This window comes from Oryzias latipes, chromosome 8, assembly GCF_002234675.1.
Source record: "Oryzias latipes chromosome 8, ASM223467v1".
In the NCBI taxonomy this organism is placed as follows: Eukaryota; Metazoa; Chordata; class Actinopteri; order Beloniformes; family Adrianichthyidae; genus Oryzias; species Oryzias latipes.
The window spans coordinates 9,122,824-9,138,951 of record NC_019866.2 but is presented as its reverse complement, the minus strand read 5'-3'; the positions used below and the strand labels follow the sequence as shown (position 1 = coordinate 9,138,951).

The 16,128-nt window shown below is 39.8% G+C and overlaps 5 protein-coding genes across 7 annotated transcripts; 2 read left to right on the top strand and 3 right to left on the bottom strand.

The window, feature by feature from the left end:
• Positions 1–3: 3 nt before the first annotated feature.
• vac14 (Vac14, PIKFYVE complex component) lies at positions 4–3,147 on the bottom strand. Its single transcript, XM_004071372.4, has one exon. The coding sequence runs from the start codon at positions 3,021–3,023 to the stop codon at positions 651–653; it is 2,373 nt and encodes a 790-aa protein (XP_004071420.1). The 5' UTR covers positions 3,024–3,147; the 3' UTR covers positions 4–650.
• Positions 3,148–3,242: 95 nt separating this feature from the next.
• LOC101161639 (transcriptional repressor CTCFL) lies at positions 3,243–5,663 on the top strand. Of its 2 annotated transcripts, none has more exons than XM_011478085.3 (3): positions 3,243–3,545; positions 4,466–4,571; positions 4,658–5,663. In XM_011478085.3, the coding sequence occupies exons 1-3, from the start codon at positions 3,498–3,500 to the stop codon at positions 5,248–5,250; spliced, it is 747 nt and encodes a 248-aa protein (XP_011476387.1). In that variant the 5' UTR covers positions 3,243–3,497; the 3' UTR covers positions 5,251–5,663. The 2 variants fall into 2 exon arrangements, 1 of the variants encoding a protein (XP_011476387.1); XR_002873681.1 differs by lacking the exon at positions 3,243–3,545 and adding an exon at positions 3,897–4,381.
• Positions 5,664–6,043: 380 nt separating this feature from the next.
• LOC101164895 (zinc finger protein 157) lies at positions 6,044–9,052 on the bottom strand. The gene is made up of 4 exons (XM_004071622.4): positions 8,661–9,052; positions 8,385–8,521; positions 8,202–8,307; positions 6,044–7,717 (listed from the first exon to the last, which is right to left on the bottom strand). The coding sequence occupies exons 1-4, from the start codon at positions 8,923–8,925 to the stop codon at positions 7,023–7,025; spliced, it is 1,203 nt and encodes a 400-aa protein (XP_004071670.1). The 5' UTR covers positions 8,926–9,052; the 3' UTR covers positions 6,044–7,022.
• A 579-nt stretch (positions 9,053–9,631) lies between these two features.
• pgls (6-phosphogluconolactonase) lies at positions 9,632–15,851 on the top strand. Of its 2 annotated transcripts, XM_011478083.3 has the most exons (7): positions 9,632–9,836; positions 9,956–10,117; positions 14,117–14,387; positions 14,486–14,593; positions 14,675–14,776; positions 14,973–15,113; positions 15,583–15,851. In XM_011478083.3, the coding sequence occupies exons 3-7, from the start codon at positions 14,124–14,126 to the stop codon at positions 15,727–15,729; spliced, it is 762 nt and encodes a 253-aa protein (XP_011476385.1). In that variant the 5' UTR covers positions 9,632–9,836; positions 9,956–10,117; positions 14,117–14,123; the 3' UTR covers positions 15,730–15,851. The 2 variants fall into 2 exon arrangements, with proteins under 2 accessions (XP_011476385.1, XP_004071418.1); XM_004071370.4 differs by lacking the exons at positions 9,632–9,836; positions 9,956–10,117 and adding an exon at positions 13,716–13,829.
• LOC101161156 (zinc finger protein 32) lies at positions 11,592–13,488 on the bottom strand. The gene is made up of 4 exons (XM_004071371.4): positions 13,023–13,488; positions 12,820–12,916; positions 12,635–12,728; positions 11,592–12,346 (listed from the first exon to the last, which is right to left on the bottom strand). The coding sequence occupies exons 1-4, from the start codon at positions 13,310–13,312 to the stop codon at positions 11,667–11,669; spliced, it is 1,161 nt and encodes a 386-aa protein (XP_004071419.1). The 5' UTR covers positions 13,313–13,488; the 3' UTR covers positions 11,592–11,666.
• Positions 15,852–16,128: the final 277 nt, after the last annotated feature.

Genomic DNA, 16,128 nt, shown 5'->3' with positions numbered 1-16,128 from the left:
TCATTTTTAAAACCACAGTCCACTTTATTGTCAAATGGGAATGACAGAAGTGCAAAACAACAAACATCACAAAAAAAATATTTGTAAAAAAAAAAAAAGGTTTTGATAAACAGACAATGCAAGAAATTGTACATGACACTGCAAACGGAGGTTGCACAAATGCTCAGCTGTGTAACAACATGACTATGAAGAATGAATGCCAAAGTTCAGTCATCTGAGGATTAAAGACCTAAGATTCTGTTCTGGCTCACATGAGATTACAGCAACACTGAACACATGATTACAAGAAGTGCTGTTCATACAAAGCATGAGTTTAAATTGGAAATTAAAAGCAAATGTTTTAGCTGATGTTTATATATTGGTCCAACAAATTATTCTGGGTTCTAATAGTGTGAAGTTTATCAGACTTTTACTGTTAAATCCTTTAAGTTTTGCACAACATAGGGAGGAGTACCAAAACACAAGCGGTTCTGTCATAATTACACCTCGGGCAATTATTCGTTAGGATTGTACTTAATACATCTTGGCATCAAAAAGCGTCAATTAGTCAACATGCATGTGAATTAGTGTAAGTATCCTTCTCTGCCATCATAAATATTTTTTTTTATTAACTACATCTACTGATCAGAGGTCACTGTGGCACGGGAACTTTACATCAGCTTTCTGTCTGGGTGATCAGAGGCCCGCCCAGACCGCTGGTGTCTGATCTCCAGATGTTTGCTCTGCACATGGTCAAAATGCTGAAGGAGCTCGTTGTAATCCACTTGGGTGTGAGAGCCACGCTTGCTGGCTCCTTGTCGCTTCGAGTCCATATACTTTGACTCCTCTACAGTCCTCATGAGCTCCGGGTTGGGAACACAACGCAAACGATGGGACAGCAGCTGAAAGGCCTGACTCTGTGGCAGCAGCATCAACAGGCCGTACAACGCCTTGATTAGGTAGGGGTTATTCTCCACATCTAGAAGCTCCAGGCGCAGGTAGGTAAAAATTGGGCTTTCGATGAGCTGAACCAATTTGTCAACTTCCATCAGAAAGTCCACAGTCACCTCCAAATTTCCAAACTTCTGGATAAGATCATAGGCATGCCTGTAGTTTTGTGTGAGGAAACAGAGTGACACAGTGGCCACGGGGTTGTGACACCATGAGCGGTACAGGCAGCAAAACAAAGTACAGCTTTCTTGAGTGTGGAGGTCTTTTAGCTGGTTTCGTAACTCGAAGAGCTCAGCTGAAGTGAGCAGGATGGTGTTTAGAGTCTGAACCATGGTGGAAGCAAATTTAAGGTCCTCTTCTTTAAGCAAGATGTCTGCCATAGAGTGAAAGATGTTTTCTGCATGGAGCAGCAGACAGAGCTGTCTGATGATGAAAGCCCCCCTGACCTCCAGAAGCTTCCTTTCCAAACTGAAACGTTTAAGCAAATTAATCATGAACTTGTAAAAGTAGGAGTTCATGCTGGGCGTGGAGGGGGAAGAGTCAACAGCTTTGGGGTTTGTGCTAGGCTGCTGTCCTGGCTTGGGACCCTGTGGCACTTTGAGCACCAGGTTGTTGACAGTGCTGTCACAGGAGAAGGCTTGGTCTGTTTGGCCAGCAGGAGACGACGCTATTTCAGCCAACACTTCCAGATCTTTCAGTATGACTTCATCCGATTCATCTGAAAGTGTTTTAAGCAGAATGGGAAAAAGGCTGTCTGTGTGACGAAACATTTTGCGTGGCGTCTTGATGTAAAGGTGGTAAAGCCACTTGAGCACTGCTATGCGCGTCATCATGCCTGTGGAGGAGTCATGGAGGTGGCGATTCAACACTTGAACAATTCCATCCAGGTCCAGGTTTACCTGGGGCCTCTCAGTGCTTGCTGGAGTGAAGAAACTGATGTTACTGAAGCCCGTAGATTCTTGCGATGCATTCAACATGTCATTGCTATCTGCCTCCACTTTGGGCTGCTCGTCTCCTGTGGAAGGTGAACCAAGGCTCTTACTTCCCTCTTCTTCATCGTCATCGTCATCCTCAGGGGTCACCAGTTTCATCAGACTGTTATTACAGGCACTTGCTGCCTCTTTGGTATTTTTCTTTCGGTCATCATAAGAAAGGCAAGGGAGTACTGCCGTTAGGATGCCAGAGGAGTAAGGGAGCACCACTCTGCCAGCAAGTTGAATGAACTCTCTCATCCACGTCATAGCGGTCAGCTGGATCAAATCGTTTGTGACCTTGGCTTCATCTGCAACTTGGCAGTGGATGACCAGGATGTTGGCCATTTCTGCAAACTTTACTTTGGAGGGGGTCTTCTTAATCTCCTTCAAAAACTCTCCAAGTACGACTTCACACGTCCTACGAATTTCCTTGCTGTTATCTCCCAGGATCTGGAAAAGTCCATCCAGGATCTCTGGAAGATAGTCTAACAGATTAATGTCAGGCACCGACTCCATGACGTGGATCCAGGAGATTATAAACTGCCTGGCATACTGATTATTTGAGTAGATTCTCTCCCGCAGCAAAGGAACAAATGCCACCAAGTCAAACGTGTTGCTTTCTGTAACAATGTCTTTCAGCAGTCTGTCCAGCAGTTCAGATCCGCTCTTTACATTGGGGTCTGGGTCTGCAGCGAGCTTACTGAGACCATCAAAAAGCAGGTTGAAGTGGGGCAGCACGGCTCCCCGGGCCACCTTAACGATATTGTAGAGGGCCTCACATGCGTAGTAGCGCAGGCGGCTGTCTGAGTCATTGAAGCACGTGAGTACAGGCTCAATGAGCTCCTTCAGATACAGACCTGAGTCCTTCCCCAGAGCGATGGAGCAGGCTGCCAGTCCGATGAGACCCCCCTTCCGACTGTGGGGGTGCTGGGAGAGGGCAAACTCCGACGCCAAAATCTGGATCACATGTCGAATTTGAGTTGAGTTGTTTTGCGCCACAAACTCCCGCACGAGCTTCTCTATTTCCAATGCGGCGACTTTCCTTTTCTCGTACAGTTTATCATTCAGAGCCCTGACGATGTTCGGGGTGAGCGGAGTAAAGTCCTTCTCGGCGTTCATTTTCGCACCTGAAGTTGTCGTGGATCCAAGCTTATGACGTCCGGGCCGACAGTGTCTTTCATTTATGTTAATATGTTGCAGTTGGCCTCAAATTTCTGTTCTCTGTTGCTATCCAGGAAGTCTTTTTTTCAACATTGAAGCAGCTGACCAGTTGTATCCGCCGGAAATACGTCATTTTTGCAACTTTGAATGGAGTCCCGCTGAACAAGCACCGTTAGCTCAAATTAGCTTCATTGGCTACATGCTGCCGAATTATTATGTATCTGATTACTTTAAACAGCATTTATTATTTGCAGATTTTATTTTACATTTTTTCTATTAGTGAGAGCTTCTGTTCGACTCTTTAACAAAGATGGCGTGCCAAAAAATGTATTTTCAAACACGGCTCTCGTCCATCAGAGATAATTATAGGATGGCCAATGTGCTCTGACTCAGGTCTGCAAACTGGTGGATGAAGACTCCGCTGAGACTAGGATGGAGTTATCTCGACTTTTATCGACAAATTCAGCACTGGCTGAAAAAGTAAACAGTCTCAAATCCGAACTGTCGTGAAAAGCGAGCCGCCTAAGTTGATCACAGCATGTCGGAGTGTTGGTATACAAACCGACTGCTACAGAGACGAGGATGTTCACTGTTGGATCACTCAGAGTTTTGCTCGGACATCGTTTGTAAATAAATGCACCTTGGAATCACTTCTTAGATATTCCTGCTAATGAATTTCTTGCCTTTTCATATTTTACGTCAGATTCTCGGCATATAGAGGGAATCTTTGGCAGTGATTGGTATATATGAACCTGTGGAAAGAAAGACAGAGACCCACAACAAAGCCTGAAGAGATGCGCAGATTCTCCACAGTCATTTGATAAGGCGAGAAAGATGCTCAAATGTTGAAATTTGTTGATGCATATTTGTATTTGATGCAATCATACTAGGTTTCAAGGAAAGTTTATTCTAAATTTAATATATTAAACTCATTATCTTACTTTTCATAGTATTTAGCAAACATTTTTATCTTAAGCAATTTACTTTATTTTTACACTTTAAAAGTCTTCCAAGGATATAATTACAGTCTAGTCAAGAATTTGAACTACAAATCACCCGAGATGATGGCAATTAATGTGATTGTATAATCATTTCAATGTTATTTGTAAGTGCGGTTCCTTTAATTTATGATAGTATTGTTTAAAAGTACCACACCTGCAATATCAAAACAAATTATTCATAATTAAAACACTGCAAATAATAAAATATCTCAGTCATTTTTTATTATTAAGAAAAATTCAGACACTTAATTAACTATTTTATTTTTTATTAAAAAATCCAATTTTGGATTCCATCACAGGTTGACAGCTAATCTGGTTTGTTTCACTCTTGTGTCAAATTAAAATGCATTGTTAGTCTTCCAAAAATACATTTCCCTTTTTTGTGTGTCATTTTTCCAGTCTGCAGCATTGGGGGATGATCACATTACCAGACATGAGAACAAAGCAGGGGATTACGTGCAAAATGTTGCCGCCGACTTTCCGCAGCAGATGGACACCACTGAAGGTTAGGCGAGGGCGGAGAGGGACATGAAACAATTAGTGGCATGAGCTACTGTCTGAGTATTTACATTTTTACCTTTTTTCCAACAGAACATAAGCAAGACATAGCTGAGGAACCACAACAGCTTTCCGTGGATGACAGCAATGGCGGCTTATCATTTGACCAAAACAGAGAGCTGGTTGCAGTTGGTCCTGAAGAAGCAGCTGTGCAGTTATTGCTCTTCAACAATACAGAAGAGACCTTCAGCGTTCACATCATTCCAGTTGAAGAAGAAGATGACGACGATGTCCAGTTTGTTCAAGAAACGCAGCAAGAACCAGCAAAAAACACTTCTGCTGCACTCAATAACGACAACCAGCTGCCCTTAGATATCAACAGCGCTGAAAACGTTACGACCAATGATGATGCTGGTGTGCTGTGTGTAGAAACCACCAAGACAAATGCAGACAAGTTTCCTTGTAAAATATGTTTCAGAACCTTCTTTCACATGGGAACTCTTACTCGCCACATGAAGTCACATAAATCTAACTTCTGCAATATTTGCAAGCAGCATTTTCCTCAACAAATGAAGCTGGACTCTCACAGTTGTGTGCTGCCGCCTTCTCTCAAACAAGCAGCAAGTGTTGCAAAGTGTGCGGGAAGACGTTTAACCACCCGTCAGATCTCAGGGTTCATTATGTAGTCCACACTGGAGAAAACCCTCACAGGTGCAGATTTTGTGAAAAAACTTTTACGCAGAAAGGCAACCTGAATTGCCATCTGCGCTTCCACGCCAGGGAAAGACCATTCAGGTGCGATAAATGTGGAAGAACTTTCACTCAAAAGGTGAGCCTTAACAATCATTTAATGTCATACTTTCATCGTGAGATTGTGGATGACAGAAATACTGAAGGCATTTAAAAACAGTGGATGTGGAGCTTCATTACAGTACTGTTAACTGCTGCTGTCATGTTGTAACTATTTACTGTATTGTGCTTTCAATTTTGTGAAAATACGGTGGTGCAGTGGCCTCGAGCAAGAAACTGAACCCCACCTAGATGCTTTTATTTTTACCATCAAAATAGGTTCCCGTGTTTAATAAAAGCTTCCGTTTTATGCGTGCCTCCTTTGAAATCATATTTTTCTTGGTCACTGGGACTGGGACTCCATCTTTTAATAGAAACATAATCATATGTAACAGAAAATGGAATAAATATATGAGAGAAGTATAAAAGCATTAATAACATTACAAACGATTATTTACAGTGTTAGTTGAACTATTATAATGAAAAATACCATGGCCATATGCTGAAATACTTCAGACTGTGAAGATTACGATGAAGACGAAAACTTTCATTAACAGAAAATTGCAGACTTGGATGTTGAAAACTTGACTTTTAATACGACTTATAAAATTGTTGAAATATTTTCACTTAATTTATAAATAGGATACATTAAATGTTATGAATAAAAATGCTTGCTACCCACACAGCTTATGAGGTAACCATAAATGTTTATTCAAACAGCAACACCATTTAGACTACAATAATTTTGCCATGACCTAATATAAATAGAATGTAACACAAACATTTAATTTCATTTGAATGCAAAACAAAACATATGGCTTCTGAAAAAGAAAATCAATGTCAACACCAGGCCAATGAAGAAAAAACTTCTTTTTCTTTTTCCAAGAGGTAGTTTTAAAGGTTTATGCTACTTGTGTGCAAACTGTGGATTACCTTCCCAGAGGAATTATTTTTGGCATTTTTCAAGACAGGCCTTTTGTGTTTTAAGATATGAGGTATATTGGCATGCATGGATGACATGGAGGTAACGAGTTTGCATTGATATTTAATTTCTTTACATGTTCTAATTGCTAGAGGTGTGGTAAATTGTTTAAATGAAGCCTAGTGAATATAACTTTATAATGCATTTTCCATTATAAAGAAATCTCAAAACTGCTACAATGGTATAAAAGATCCAATCGGCAGTGTAACAATTTAAAGACAAAATAAAAAGATAGACATTTCTTAAAAAACAAGTTAATTCCTTTAAAATAATGTTTAAAGGGCCTATATCATGCACAATCAATTTTTTTGAGCTTTTAAGTGTATTATAGTCTTCATTCCTCACAAAAAACAGAGATTGAAGCCTTCTTACTTCTGGATAGGAAAATAAAATTGTGAAAATAACTTTTTTTTATGTTCTTTAATGTGCCAAAGGTAATATATTATCATATATATATGGTTTGCTCTGAAAGGCTTACGAATAGCATGATAAAGGCCCTTTAACAGAGTTTGTAATCGTTAGATTTAGGTAGAATGAAAGGTCATTCTATAGAAAGACCATTTGAAAGCCCTGTCTCCCATAGCAAAGTGTGGTTTTAGGAGAAAGTGGTGCTTTATGCAATTTTCTATTGACAAGGTTGAATTTCAAATGGATGTTGTTGTTTTTTTATTTCATTTGTATCAAAGTTTAAATAGTTATGTTGGCACATGCTGAACTGCTCTGATCAAGACCAACGCCACCTCTTTCAAATGCCTCTGGTTTGACCAGCCAATTGAAGCATTGGTGATGATTCAAACCGTATTTATAAGCATAACATTTGCCACAGTCCACACAGCTGTAAGGTTTTTCACCAGTGTGTGTTCGAAGGTGGATGTTAAGAGAGCTTTTCTGTGAAAAACTTTTGCCGCAGCTGGGGCAGCTGTAAGGCTTTTCCCCAGAATGCACACGCTGGTGCAATTTTAGGTACGTCTTTTGAGCAAAGCGTTTCCCACACACAGAGCAGCTGAAAGGCTTTTCACCAGAGTGTCGCCTAATGTGGACTTTCAGACTACTCAGGTAGTTGAAGATTTTTCCACAGAACAAACACTCAAAGCGCTTTGTTGTTTTCAGAGGTTTCGGCTGTAGAGTGAACTCTTTGGTTGAGTTCATGTGGATGCTGTTTGTGTAGTCCGAGTGTTCCAGGGTGGCTGAGGGTAGATTGTGGTGGTCAACCAGCGTGCTCATTGTTGCATCGTCGAGTAGCTTGTCTATGATTGGTGCCTGGGTGCGTTGTTGCATCTGACTTTCAGATGTCATGGGGAAGTTGGTTTGTTCTCCGGAGGAAAGCTGCATTTCGGTGACAGCTCTATGAAGCATGCCGTCATCTTCGCACATGCCCGCAACTGCAGGATGAAAATAAATGCATCCACATAAATCGGCATCAGGACTTTAAAAACCCACTCTAATGAAAATTCTGTTTTTGATGGTATTTTCTTATTCTAATTGTGGTGAATTAAGCTCGTTTAAAAAGGCTTGCAGTTATACGTAGGTTCTACAGTAGGCAGGTTCCGCTCTATTCTTCCAATATCACACTGGGGTTGTGAGGGACTGCAAGCTAGCAGGAGAGCGTTTAAACAAAGGGATGATAGAAAAATGAGGGCAGGTTTACTCTGCGGCAACAGTCCCACCCAAAATTCAGAGACAAATTTTTAATGAACTCTCACCGCTCTGCAGAAACTGCGTCCTAGAAAATGACAGTTTGTAGGGTTTTTTTGGTAAAAAACAGCAAAATCATAAATAAAAGACCACTGGGAATGCTTCTAAAATAGATCAAAAGGTGATCGAACTTTAAAAACGGACTTTTGTTTGATTACAATAAGAACTCACTTTTTCTGCACCCAGTGTGCCTCAGCTGTTGACTGATAGGATGATCATCATATGTTTCCTCCTTGACAAAGATGAGGTCGGGCTCCCTTGCCATCATGTCAATTGCCTACATAGAAAAGAAGCTATAAATACAACATTTCTGCACAGTGTGACTTGAATCCAGATATAAACCCATAGCCTGACCTGTGGGTCTGTGCCTGCCATAAGACCAACATCCATAGGTGGTCTTCTTTGAGGTGGAAGCCTTTCTTCTCTCCAGAGGTCCATGCACCAGTCTTTCCCAAACACTCCTTCAATGGCTGGAGCACAGTGCTGCTGATCTAGAAATAACAAGTCAGCCATATGAAATGTAAACAAAGACAAATGCATACACCCATAGACCTCTCTATTTAACAGTAACTGGAGGCTGTAAACAGAAGCTGTGGTGTGGCAGCCTGGGGATCCTCCCCAGCTTCAGACCTGTAGGTTGCCTGCAGCTGACACCGCTGTTGGCGTCTGCAGGGTAGGTCTGCGCCTCCCTTGCGGCACTGAGCTGCACTTCCAGTGAGTAACATCTCTTCTTCAGAGCCTCGTTCTCCGTCTTGTGCAGGGAAATCTCGGTGCGAAGGACGGAAGAGCATTCATCCGCCAGATTGCTGATTTCAACCAAAGCCGCCTTCGTTAACTTGTCCAGAATCACGGCGAGCTGCGTTCGGAAGCTCCGGTTGGTGGTGTCGCACATCATCTTTCCAAAGAAGCTCAGTATTTGTGTGGCTGTTTAGCTCAAAACCCAACAGAAACGGCCGCGATTTTGTTCAGATATGTGGGTACAGCTGTGCCGAAAGGGCTTCTGGGAAACTGCATCCTCGCTCACAACCGTTTCGGGCGAACGCGAGGGGGCAACATTGTAAACAGAGGGGAGAGGGGGGCGCTTAAAACCATGTATGGATGCGAAGTTCATTAAACAGATCATCATTTTCTTATTAGAAGTATGTTATTTATGCAAACATATGTGTCTCATAATTTATTTATTTTTTATTTCTTCTTCAACACTGCTCATTCTGACACTTCATTAAAACGATAAAGAAATGGTATTTGACATTTCATTTTCAAAAAGTCCTCTGATGATTGTGTATCAAAATAAGATTAGAAAAATATCTAATTTGACAAATAAGAGGAATTTATAGAAGTGTTTTTTCAATCAAACAACGTAACTGAATTAATTCACTATACAAATACCCTTGACAATATCTTTCTTAACATTTAAAAATATTATTGTGGCCTTTAAAAGGCTGTTTTTAAGGATTACTTTAAAATAAATCGTGATTTGTCATTATAGAATGGGTTCTGAAATGTAATTATATTTTAAATATATAACTTATTCATAAGAGAATACATGTTTGTGTGCCCAGCTGGTTAGGGAGGACTGGAAGACAGGCAGGGTTGTGGCTTTTGAGGACCAGGGTTGGCCAGCAATGGTCGATGTCTTGAGACGAGTCTCCCCCACTTCGGTGTATTACCACAAAAACAACTACCGTTGGATCACCTCACCATCACCAGCAGACGGAGGAGGAGAGAGGACAGCTGGAGCTGCTGCTCCTCAATCCCAGCTATGTGATGCTCAGCCACCTAGCCCTGCAGAGATGCCACAATCAGGTTATAGATGTAACTCTGCATCTCCACCTGTTGTTTTGATCCAAACGACCCTTAAGTGAAGCTATTTTCAAGCTTGTGTGTCCTAACAATCCTCAATGTTGTGTTACTTTTTTTCCCAGAGCCTTTCAACGCTGTGGTCCGAGAACTGTCATCTTCAGCTGTAGATGATGGGGCCATATTCAGAAAGAGAAAGTTACAATGCAATACAGGGGTGACTGCTAGGAAAAAGAGGAGGCTTTCTCCATGTACCAGCACCCCACAACTCCTTGACCCTGATCACGGTAAGATGATTATAACACTTTTGTTTTTCTCAGTGATAACAAAGCGGCTACTGCACTAAATATACTCATATTGTATCAAGCAATAAGGTAAACAAGTTAAAGTTAAAGTCCCATTAGCTGTCACACACCTCATGTTTGAAATTTGTTCCATCCCCTGAGAGAGCGGTGAGCTGTGCTCGAGAAACATTCGGTGGTTTAACCCCCCAAATACAACCTCTTAATGTAGAGTGTCAAACAGCCATTGGGTCCTGTTTTTAGAGTCTTTTGTATGACTTGACCCTGAATTTGAACTCACAACCTTCCAAACTCTCGGCGGACACTACCACAAGACAGAATGAATGTTTGTCAACCTCTGTTCAGAGATTCTGCTGTTCCTGGCCAAAGTTATTAGGCACTGTAGGGGAGAGAGAAGAAACCTCATCAAACATCCTTCATTAGAAAATATTATTTGTTTTACTAATTTTATATAACACTCATGAAAGCAAGAAAAATGAATCCTTATTACAGCCAACCAGAAAACACAGAGAAGCAAAACACAGCACCAGAAAAGGGGAAAAAATGAAAGATAATATTTTCTTAAACTATACTTATTACTCTGCAACTTTACCACTGAAATTATTAGTAAATTGTGTTTTTTAATTTAAAAAAGTAATAAATCTGTGTGTAGAGGTGTTGAATGATTGATGCATTTTCCTTTCACACTTTTGGAAGAGTAACAAAACACACCAAATCTATCATAAAATCATTTTCAGTGTATTTAGTCCAAGATAAGAGCAACTTACTATCCTTCAAGGTAAACTTTACTGTTGCTAGTTGCTTGGTTGCAGTAAAAAAAAAAGTTTATTAGTGTACTAATAGGAATTTGAGCAAATAATCTTTGTATTAATAGATAAGTTTATTGAAAGTCATAATGAGAGAGGTTTTCTTTTTTCTGGAAAACATGACTTTAAGTTAGCATATAATGATCTAAAATTTATAATTGTCTTTCAGAATTTATTGTGGCATTGGAATCGGTTTATTTCAAACAATTAAAACTAAAAGTGAAAAAAACACATCAATGCATTTGCAGGCAAACTATGCCATTTTAATTACTCTTAATTGGACGTATAATGCATACATGACCCACTGCATTAATTAAATATGAACTTTGTCAAGTAGTTTCATTGAATGCTTGAAAGGGAGCGGGAGGAAGCATTCTTACATAATTCCACCTCTATTATGTTTATGTTTTTGACTAATTCATTGAAAGGGAGTGGGAAGATCCGAATTCATGTAATCCCAACAACATGCATATTGTGTAAGTCACTGCAATTGACTTGCATAAAAATCTCCTGGTTAAAACCTAGGATCATGTTTTTGCCACACTAAAAAGTGGCTAAAATGATTCCCCGGAACCATGGAAAGTCACACAAGCATGTACTCAAACTGCATTGAACATATTAACAGCAAAACAAAGTCGCATGAACTCAAACACGAGGCAATAGTAACTTTATTTTTCACAAGATCTTTGAATCAAACTAAAATGTTAAGTTACTGGCGATTTCTGATTTTAAGAAGTTCCATTAAGGAATTCTCCACTCAATGCATTCTCATAGAAATTCAAACAAGGATCTAAATGAACTGAGAGATGTTTCTTTAAATTACAATTCTTTGTAAAACCTTTGCCACACTTGCCACAAACAAAAGGTTTTTCCCCAGTGTGAGTGCGCTGATGCATATCAAGGGTACATTTCTGAATGAAGCCCTTTCCACAAACCAAACAGCGATAAGGCTTCTCACCAGTGTGTGTGCGCTGGTGTGTGTACAGATGCCCTTTTTGGGCATACCGCTTTCCACACAAGGTGCATCTGAATGGCTTTTCTCCTGTGTGGCTTCTCTGGTGGATTTCAAGCTGACTGAAACATCTGAAACTCTTACCACAGTGCAAGCACCCAAACCGCTTTGCAACCGAGTTCCGGTAATTGTGAAGTTTTGTATTCCTTAGAACATTAATGCTTTGAGAAGCAACACTTTGAACTGGAACATTTTGAGCTGCACTTTCCCCTGGATTAGTCTTTGCTGCTGGAAATTGTGAACTCCAATGGGTTTCACTGCTCCATGGTTTTGGGAGAGACTGCTGGCTTAGAGTCACAAGGTCACTGGTAAAAACCGGTTGGTGGTGTTCTGCAGTGGGTTTGGGATTCTGCCTCACATCTGGACTCTTTTGGATGTCTGTAAAAGCTTCCACTCCTGTTGAAAGCAAATGAACATATCAAAAGTTAATTCAAATTTGGTCAAAAAGTAATTTACAAACTACGGTGATGACATTTATATGTGATGATGCTGAAGGTTTAATCCTTCTTGGTATATTAGTTTTATGGCAAAAATCAAATAAACATTAGGATGGGGCAACAATAATAGTGTTTTCTGAATCCATTTAAGGATCTACCTTAATAATATGCAGAGCTTGTGTTTTGTATTACTTTGTCCATCATGCACAATTCAAAATCTAGTTAGATTACTGAGGGTAATACACACCGTTTACAGCAGTTTGGTTCTGATCAGTGTAACTGTTATCCAAATCTGGTGGCTCCTCCTTTATCACTCTCAGTTTGGGTAGTTCTTTCTCTGACTTTTGTAAAGGAGAAAAAATACAATATTTATGTTCAGTTAACTGCAGAATAATAAAGCATAATGTTAATTCTTAATGATCCAACACTTACTTCAGTTGCTGTTTGCTCTTCACTGTGAAACAAACGTTGTATCATCACAGGGGAAGAACTTCTTTTTTCCCCTACAGTTTCACTGGGATCCGCCATACTTTTTAAAAAATTGTCAGGGAGGGAAAAGACAGCACATTTAATGATCGAGATCTAATCAAAATTACAGTACAGAGATGCAAACCAATGAATCGTCACAATCCTACCTTTTTGTAACTGGTTTTGTGCTATTGGAGGCCAAACATGGAAGGTCCCTTACTGCTGTCGGTAACAACACCACCTCCTTTATGTTGTTCCCTTGCGCCATGTGGAGCAACTTCTCCATCAGCTGCAGTTTCTCAGTGAGGGAGGCAATCTCGTTTCGTCCTCGAGAGATCTCTATTTTCAGCATTTTCGATTCGATCTCCACCAGTTTGCTAATTTCTGTTACAGCTGTTTTGGATAAAGCGTCCATGATGGACACTAGCTGTGCCTGGAAAGAAAACGCCGACGACATTTTTACGTGACCTCTGTGACACACGAGAACCACACAAGCGAGTTAGCAGGAATACAATTTGAAGTTAATAGTTTATGTATAGTGCTACCACAGAGTACTACAGTGAAACGGAGGGAGCATGCATGACAAGACTCGCGTGAAGTCCTCTCCTCTCCCACTATGCCACTCAATTAAAAAGAACGGTGTCTCCACCTAGTGGAGGGGCGGTGGAATTTCAATGAGAAACAATTAAAAAAGTGAATGAGCAGATATGGAGCTTTTTAAATGTTAACTTAGCATTACTCAGTTATATTAAATCACTATATCAAAGACTCGTGAAGTGATTTGTCCTTTTCCTTTTCTCTTTAACCTGTACCAGCCGATACCACTTGCTAGACTTCATTGCCCACAATGCATTGCGATGCAACAAAACGTGTGATTGGCTATTCAGAGACCGAGTTTCAGGAAGTGATGAATTAAATCAAACACGCATTTTGCTAAAGAAAATCGTCTTAACCATCTGCTACCGAATTTCCACGTAAGGGAATTTCTTTCTAATGTTTAGATTTTTTTGTTTTCTTGTTGGTTTTAATATCCTGTAAATCGTTATGTTTCGAAAAGGCTTTTTGTGTTTGCAGTCCTGTTAGTAGTCTATGTTTGTTCACAGTCTTAATGCACTAGTCTAAAGGTGACATAAAAAAACCACCGAGGAAACTGTTCTTAAAACATTTGCACACACTACACGATTAGAAATACTGTTTTGTAACTGCTTCCTTATTGTGCATTTTTTGTCTGTTTTATTCTTCCTCATCATCACTCACTCAGTCTTGACATGGCTGGAAGAAGAGTTGTGGTCTTTCCTTCTGCAGCAGAACTGGGTCCAGTTCTGGCCAGTTTAGTGGCATCACGGGCTGAGAAAGCCATATCCTCTCGTGGCCGGTTCACACTTGGTCTTTCTGGAGGAAGTCTTGTGAACATCCTTAGCAAGGAGCTGCCTGCTTTGCCCGAGTTGGACTGTAGCAAATGGGTGGTAGGCTTTTGTGACGAACGACTGGTTTCCTTCGATGATCCAGAAAGTACTTATGGACTTTACAAGGTATATTTGTATTAACATTTTTTTTATATGTTTAACTTACCGGTACATACACTTACAATATCTTGTTAGCTATAATCCAACACTTTGTTTTCTAACAGAGTCAGCTGTTTTCCAAGGTCAACATCCCTGACAATGCAGTCTTAACCATTGACTCGTCTCTGTCTGTGCAAGACTGTGCTGAGGATTACACTCGTAAACTGAAAAAGGTACAAATTAGTCTCATATGTTTAGATTTCAGTGTCATAATCATAATTATTACTTTATTACTGCTATATTGAAAACCACAGGCCTTTCCAGATGACGAGTTTCCTGTATTTGACCTGTTACTCCTGGGGATGGGACCTGATGGACACACATGTTCCCTTTTTCCAGACCACCCTCTTTTGGAGGTGAGAGCTGTTCACAGCAGATGTAAAGTGAGAACCGTAAAAGTGATTTTAAAAAATGGCTAAATGGATACATCGTAGCATTCTTGTTGTTCAGCTACTTTGTTTCATGTTGAGAAAAACATTTTAGAGCTACACCTGTTGTGTAGACATATTTTGGAGAATAATATAAATGTTTTGGATTAAACACATTACTCAGGAGAACAAGAAGATAGTGGCCCCCATCAGTGACTCCCCCAAACCACCCCCTCAACGTGTCACAATGACTTTTCCAGTGGTGAACGCTGCACGCTGTGTGTCTTTTGTATCAACAGGAGGCAGCAAAGCACAAGTTTTGAAGGTAATAGTCAAAAGATAATTGGTAATTGAAGTATTTTAAAACGTGGAAAGTTTGTAACTATATTGAATCATCATATGTCTTTCCTAAAACAGTTGTTGGAAGCAGGTAGTGAATCTGACTTCAGATATGTATTTGTTGTGTTGGTTGGTTGCAATGTAGCCACACTATAAAGACAACTATTTTAGTTTAGCTAAGAGTCATCCTCTTGTGGTCATCATAATGAAGGACTTTTTTTTTTTAGCTTTTTTCACAACATATCCCCTATTAAAGAGGGCTAGTAAATGAAACTCTTGAAAAGAACAAGAACAAATATTTCAACTTTATCAGCAAATGTGTTTTTATTTAATTTAAATAAATGAAGTTGTAAGGAACACAACTCGTGGTTTAAATACCGATTAGATTTAAAATTCATGCAATCATGTTATTTGTTAATGCAGTCCCTATTGTAATGCCCCACCTTGTTTTGCAGGAGGTCCTGGAGGGTAGAGAAGGTTCTGTTTATCCAGCTGCTCGTGTTGCCCCAACAAAGGGGGAATTGTTCTGGCTCCTTGATGACCCAGCAGCTGCTTCCTTGTCTATCCATGTAGAGAGACCAGGATCAGGAGAAACACTTTAAAACTCCCACTGACATCAAAGGAGCAAGTTTGTTTACTAAAAATGGTTTAGTTCATTCCCAATTGTGTGAGATATTACATTGAATAATAAAATAAAATACACTGTCCTTACTTTGTGGCAGGATGTCGGGTTGCTTTTTGCTTTTTACCTAACTGTGCAGTTGTATGATGTCACACTTGAAAGCAATTTATTTAGTTTTTTCAATGTTTTTAAGTTTAGCATAGAAAGTAGAAACAATGAAGAAAATAGATTGTAGACTTATGTTTTCAAGAATGCACAATTATTGATATCACTTTTTAAAAAGCTGAGCATTTTTTGTTTGTTGAAATATCAGCTGAAATATTTAAATGTAGATATTCTTAGTTAGCTTTACAAGAAAAAGAGAGAGACATTGTAGCTA

Coding starts and splice junctions, on each gene's coding strand:
- vac14 (XM_004071372.4), bottom strand. CDS start 3,023: ATGAACGCCGAGAAGGACTTTACTCCGCTCACCCCGAACATCGTCAGG.
- LOC101161639 (XM_011478085.3), top strand. CDS start 3,498: ATGGAGTTATCTCGACTTTTATCGACAAATTCAGCACTGGCTGAAAAA. Junction 3,546..4,465: donor ATTCAGCACTGGCTGAAAAA/GTAAACAGTCTC, acceptor TCATTTTTCCAG/TCTGCAGCATTGGGGGATGA. Junction 4,572..4,657: donor GCAGATGGACACCACTGAAG/GTTAGGCGAGGG, acceptor TTTTTCCAACAG/AACATAAGCAAGACATAGCT.
- LOC101164895 (XM_004071622.4), bottom strand. CDS start 8,925: ATGATGTGCGACACCACCAACCGGAGCTTCCGAACGCAGCTCGCCGTG. Junction 8,522..8,660: donor CAGCTGCAGGCAACCTACAG/GTCTGAAGCTGG, acceptor TGTTATTTCTAG/ATCAGCAGCACTGTGCTCCA. Junction 7,718..8,201: donor GCACACTGGGTGCAGAAAAA/GTGAGTTCTTAT, acceptor TTCATCCTGCAG/TTGCGGGCATGTGCGAAGAT.
- LOC101161156 (XM_004071371.4), bottom strand. CDS start 13,312: ATGTCGTCGGCGTTTTCTTTCCAGGCACAGCTAGTGTCCATCATGGAC. Junction 12,917..13,022: donor ACAAAACCAGTTACAAAAAG/GTAGGATTGTGA, acceptor TTTTTTAAAAAG/TATGGCGGATCCCAGTGAAA. Junction 12,729..12,819: donor AAGAGCAAACAGCAACTGAA/GTAAGTGTTGGA, acceptor CCTTTACAAAAG/TCAGAGAAAGAACTACCCAA.
- pgls (XM_011478083.3), top strand. CDS start 14,124: ATGGCTGGAAGAAGAGTTGTGGTCTTTCCTTCTGCAGCAGAACTGGGT. Junction 14,388..14,485: donor GTACTTATGGACTTTACAAG/GTATATTTGTAT, acceptor GTTTTCTAACAG/AGTCAGCTGTTTTCCAAGGT. Junction 14,594..14,674: donor ACACTCGTAAACTGAAAAAG/GTACAAATTAGT, acceptor TGAAAACCACAG/GCCTTTCCAGATGACGAGTT.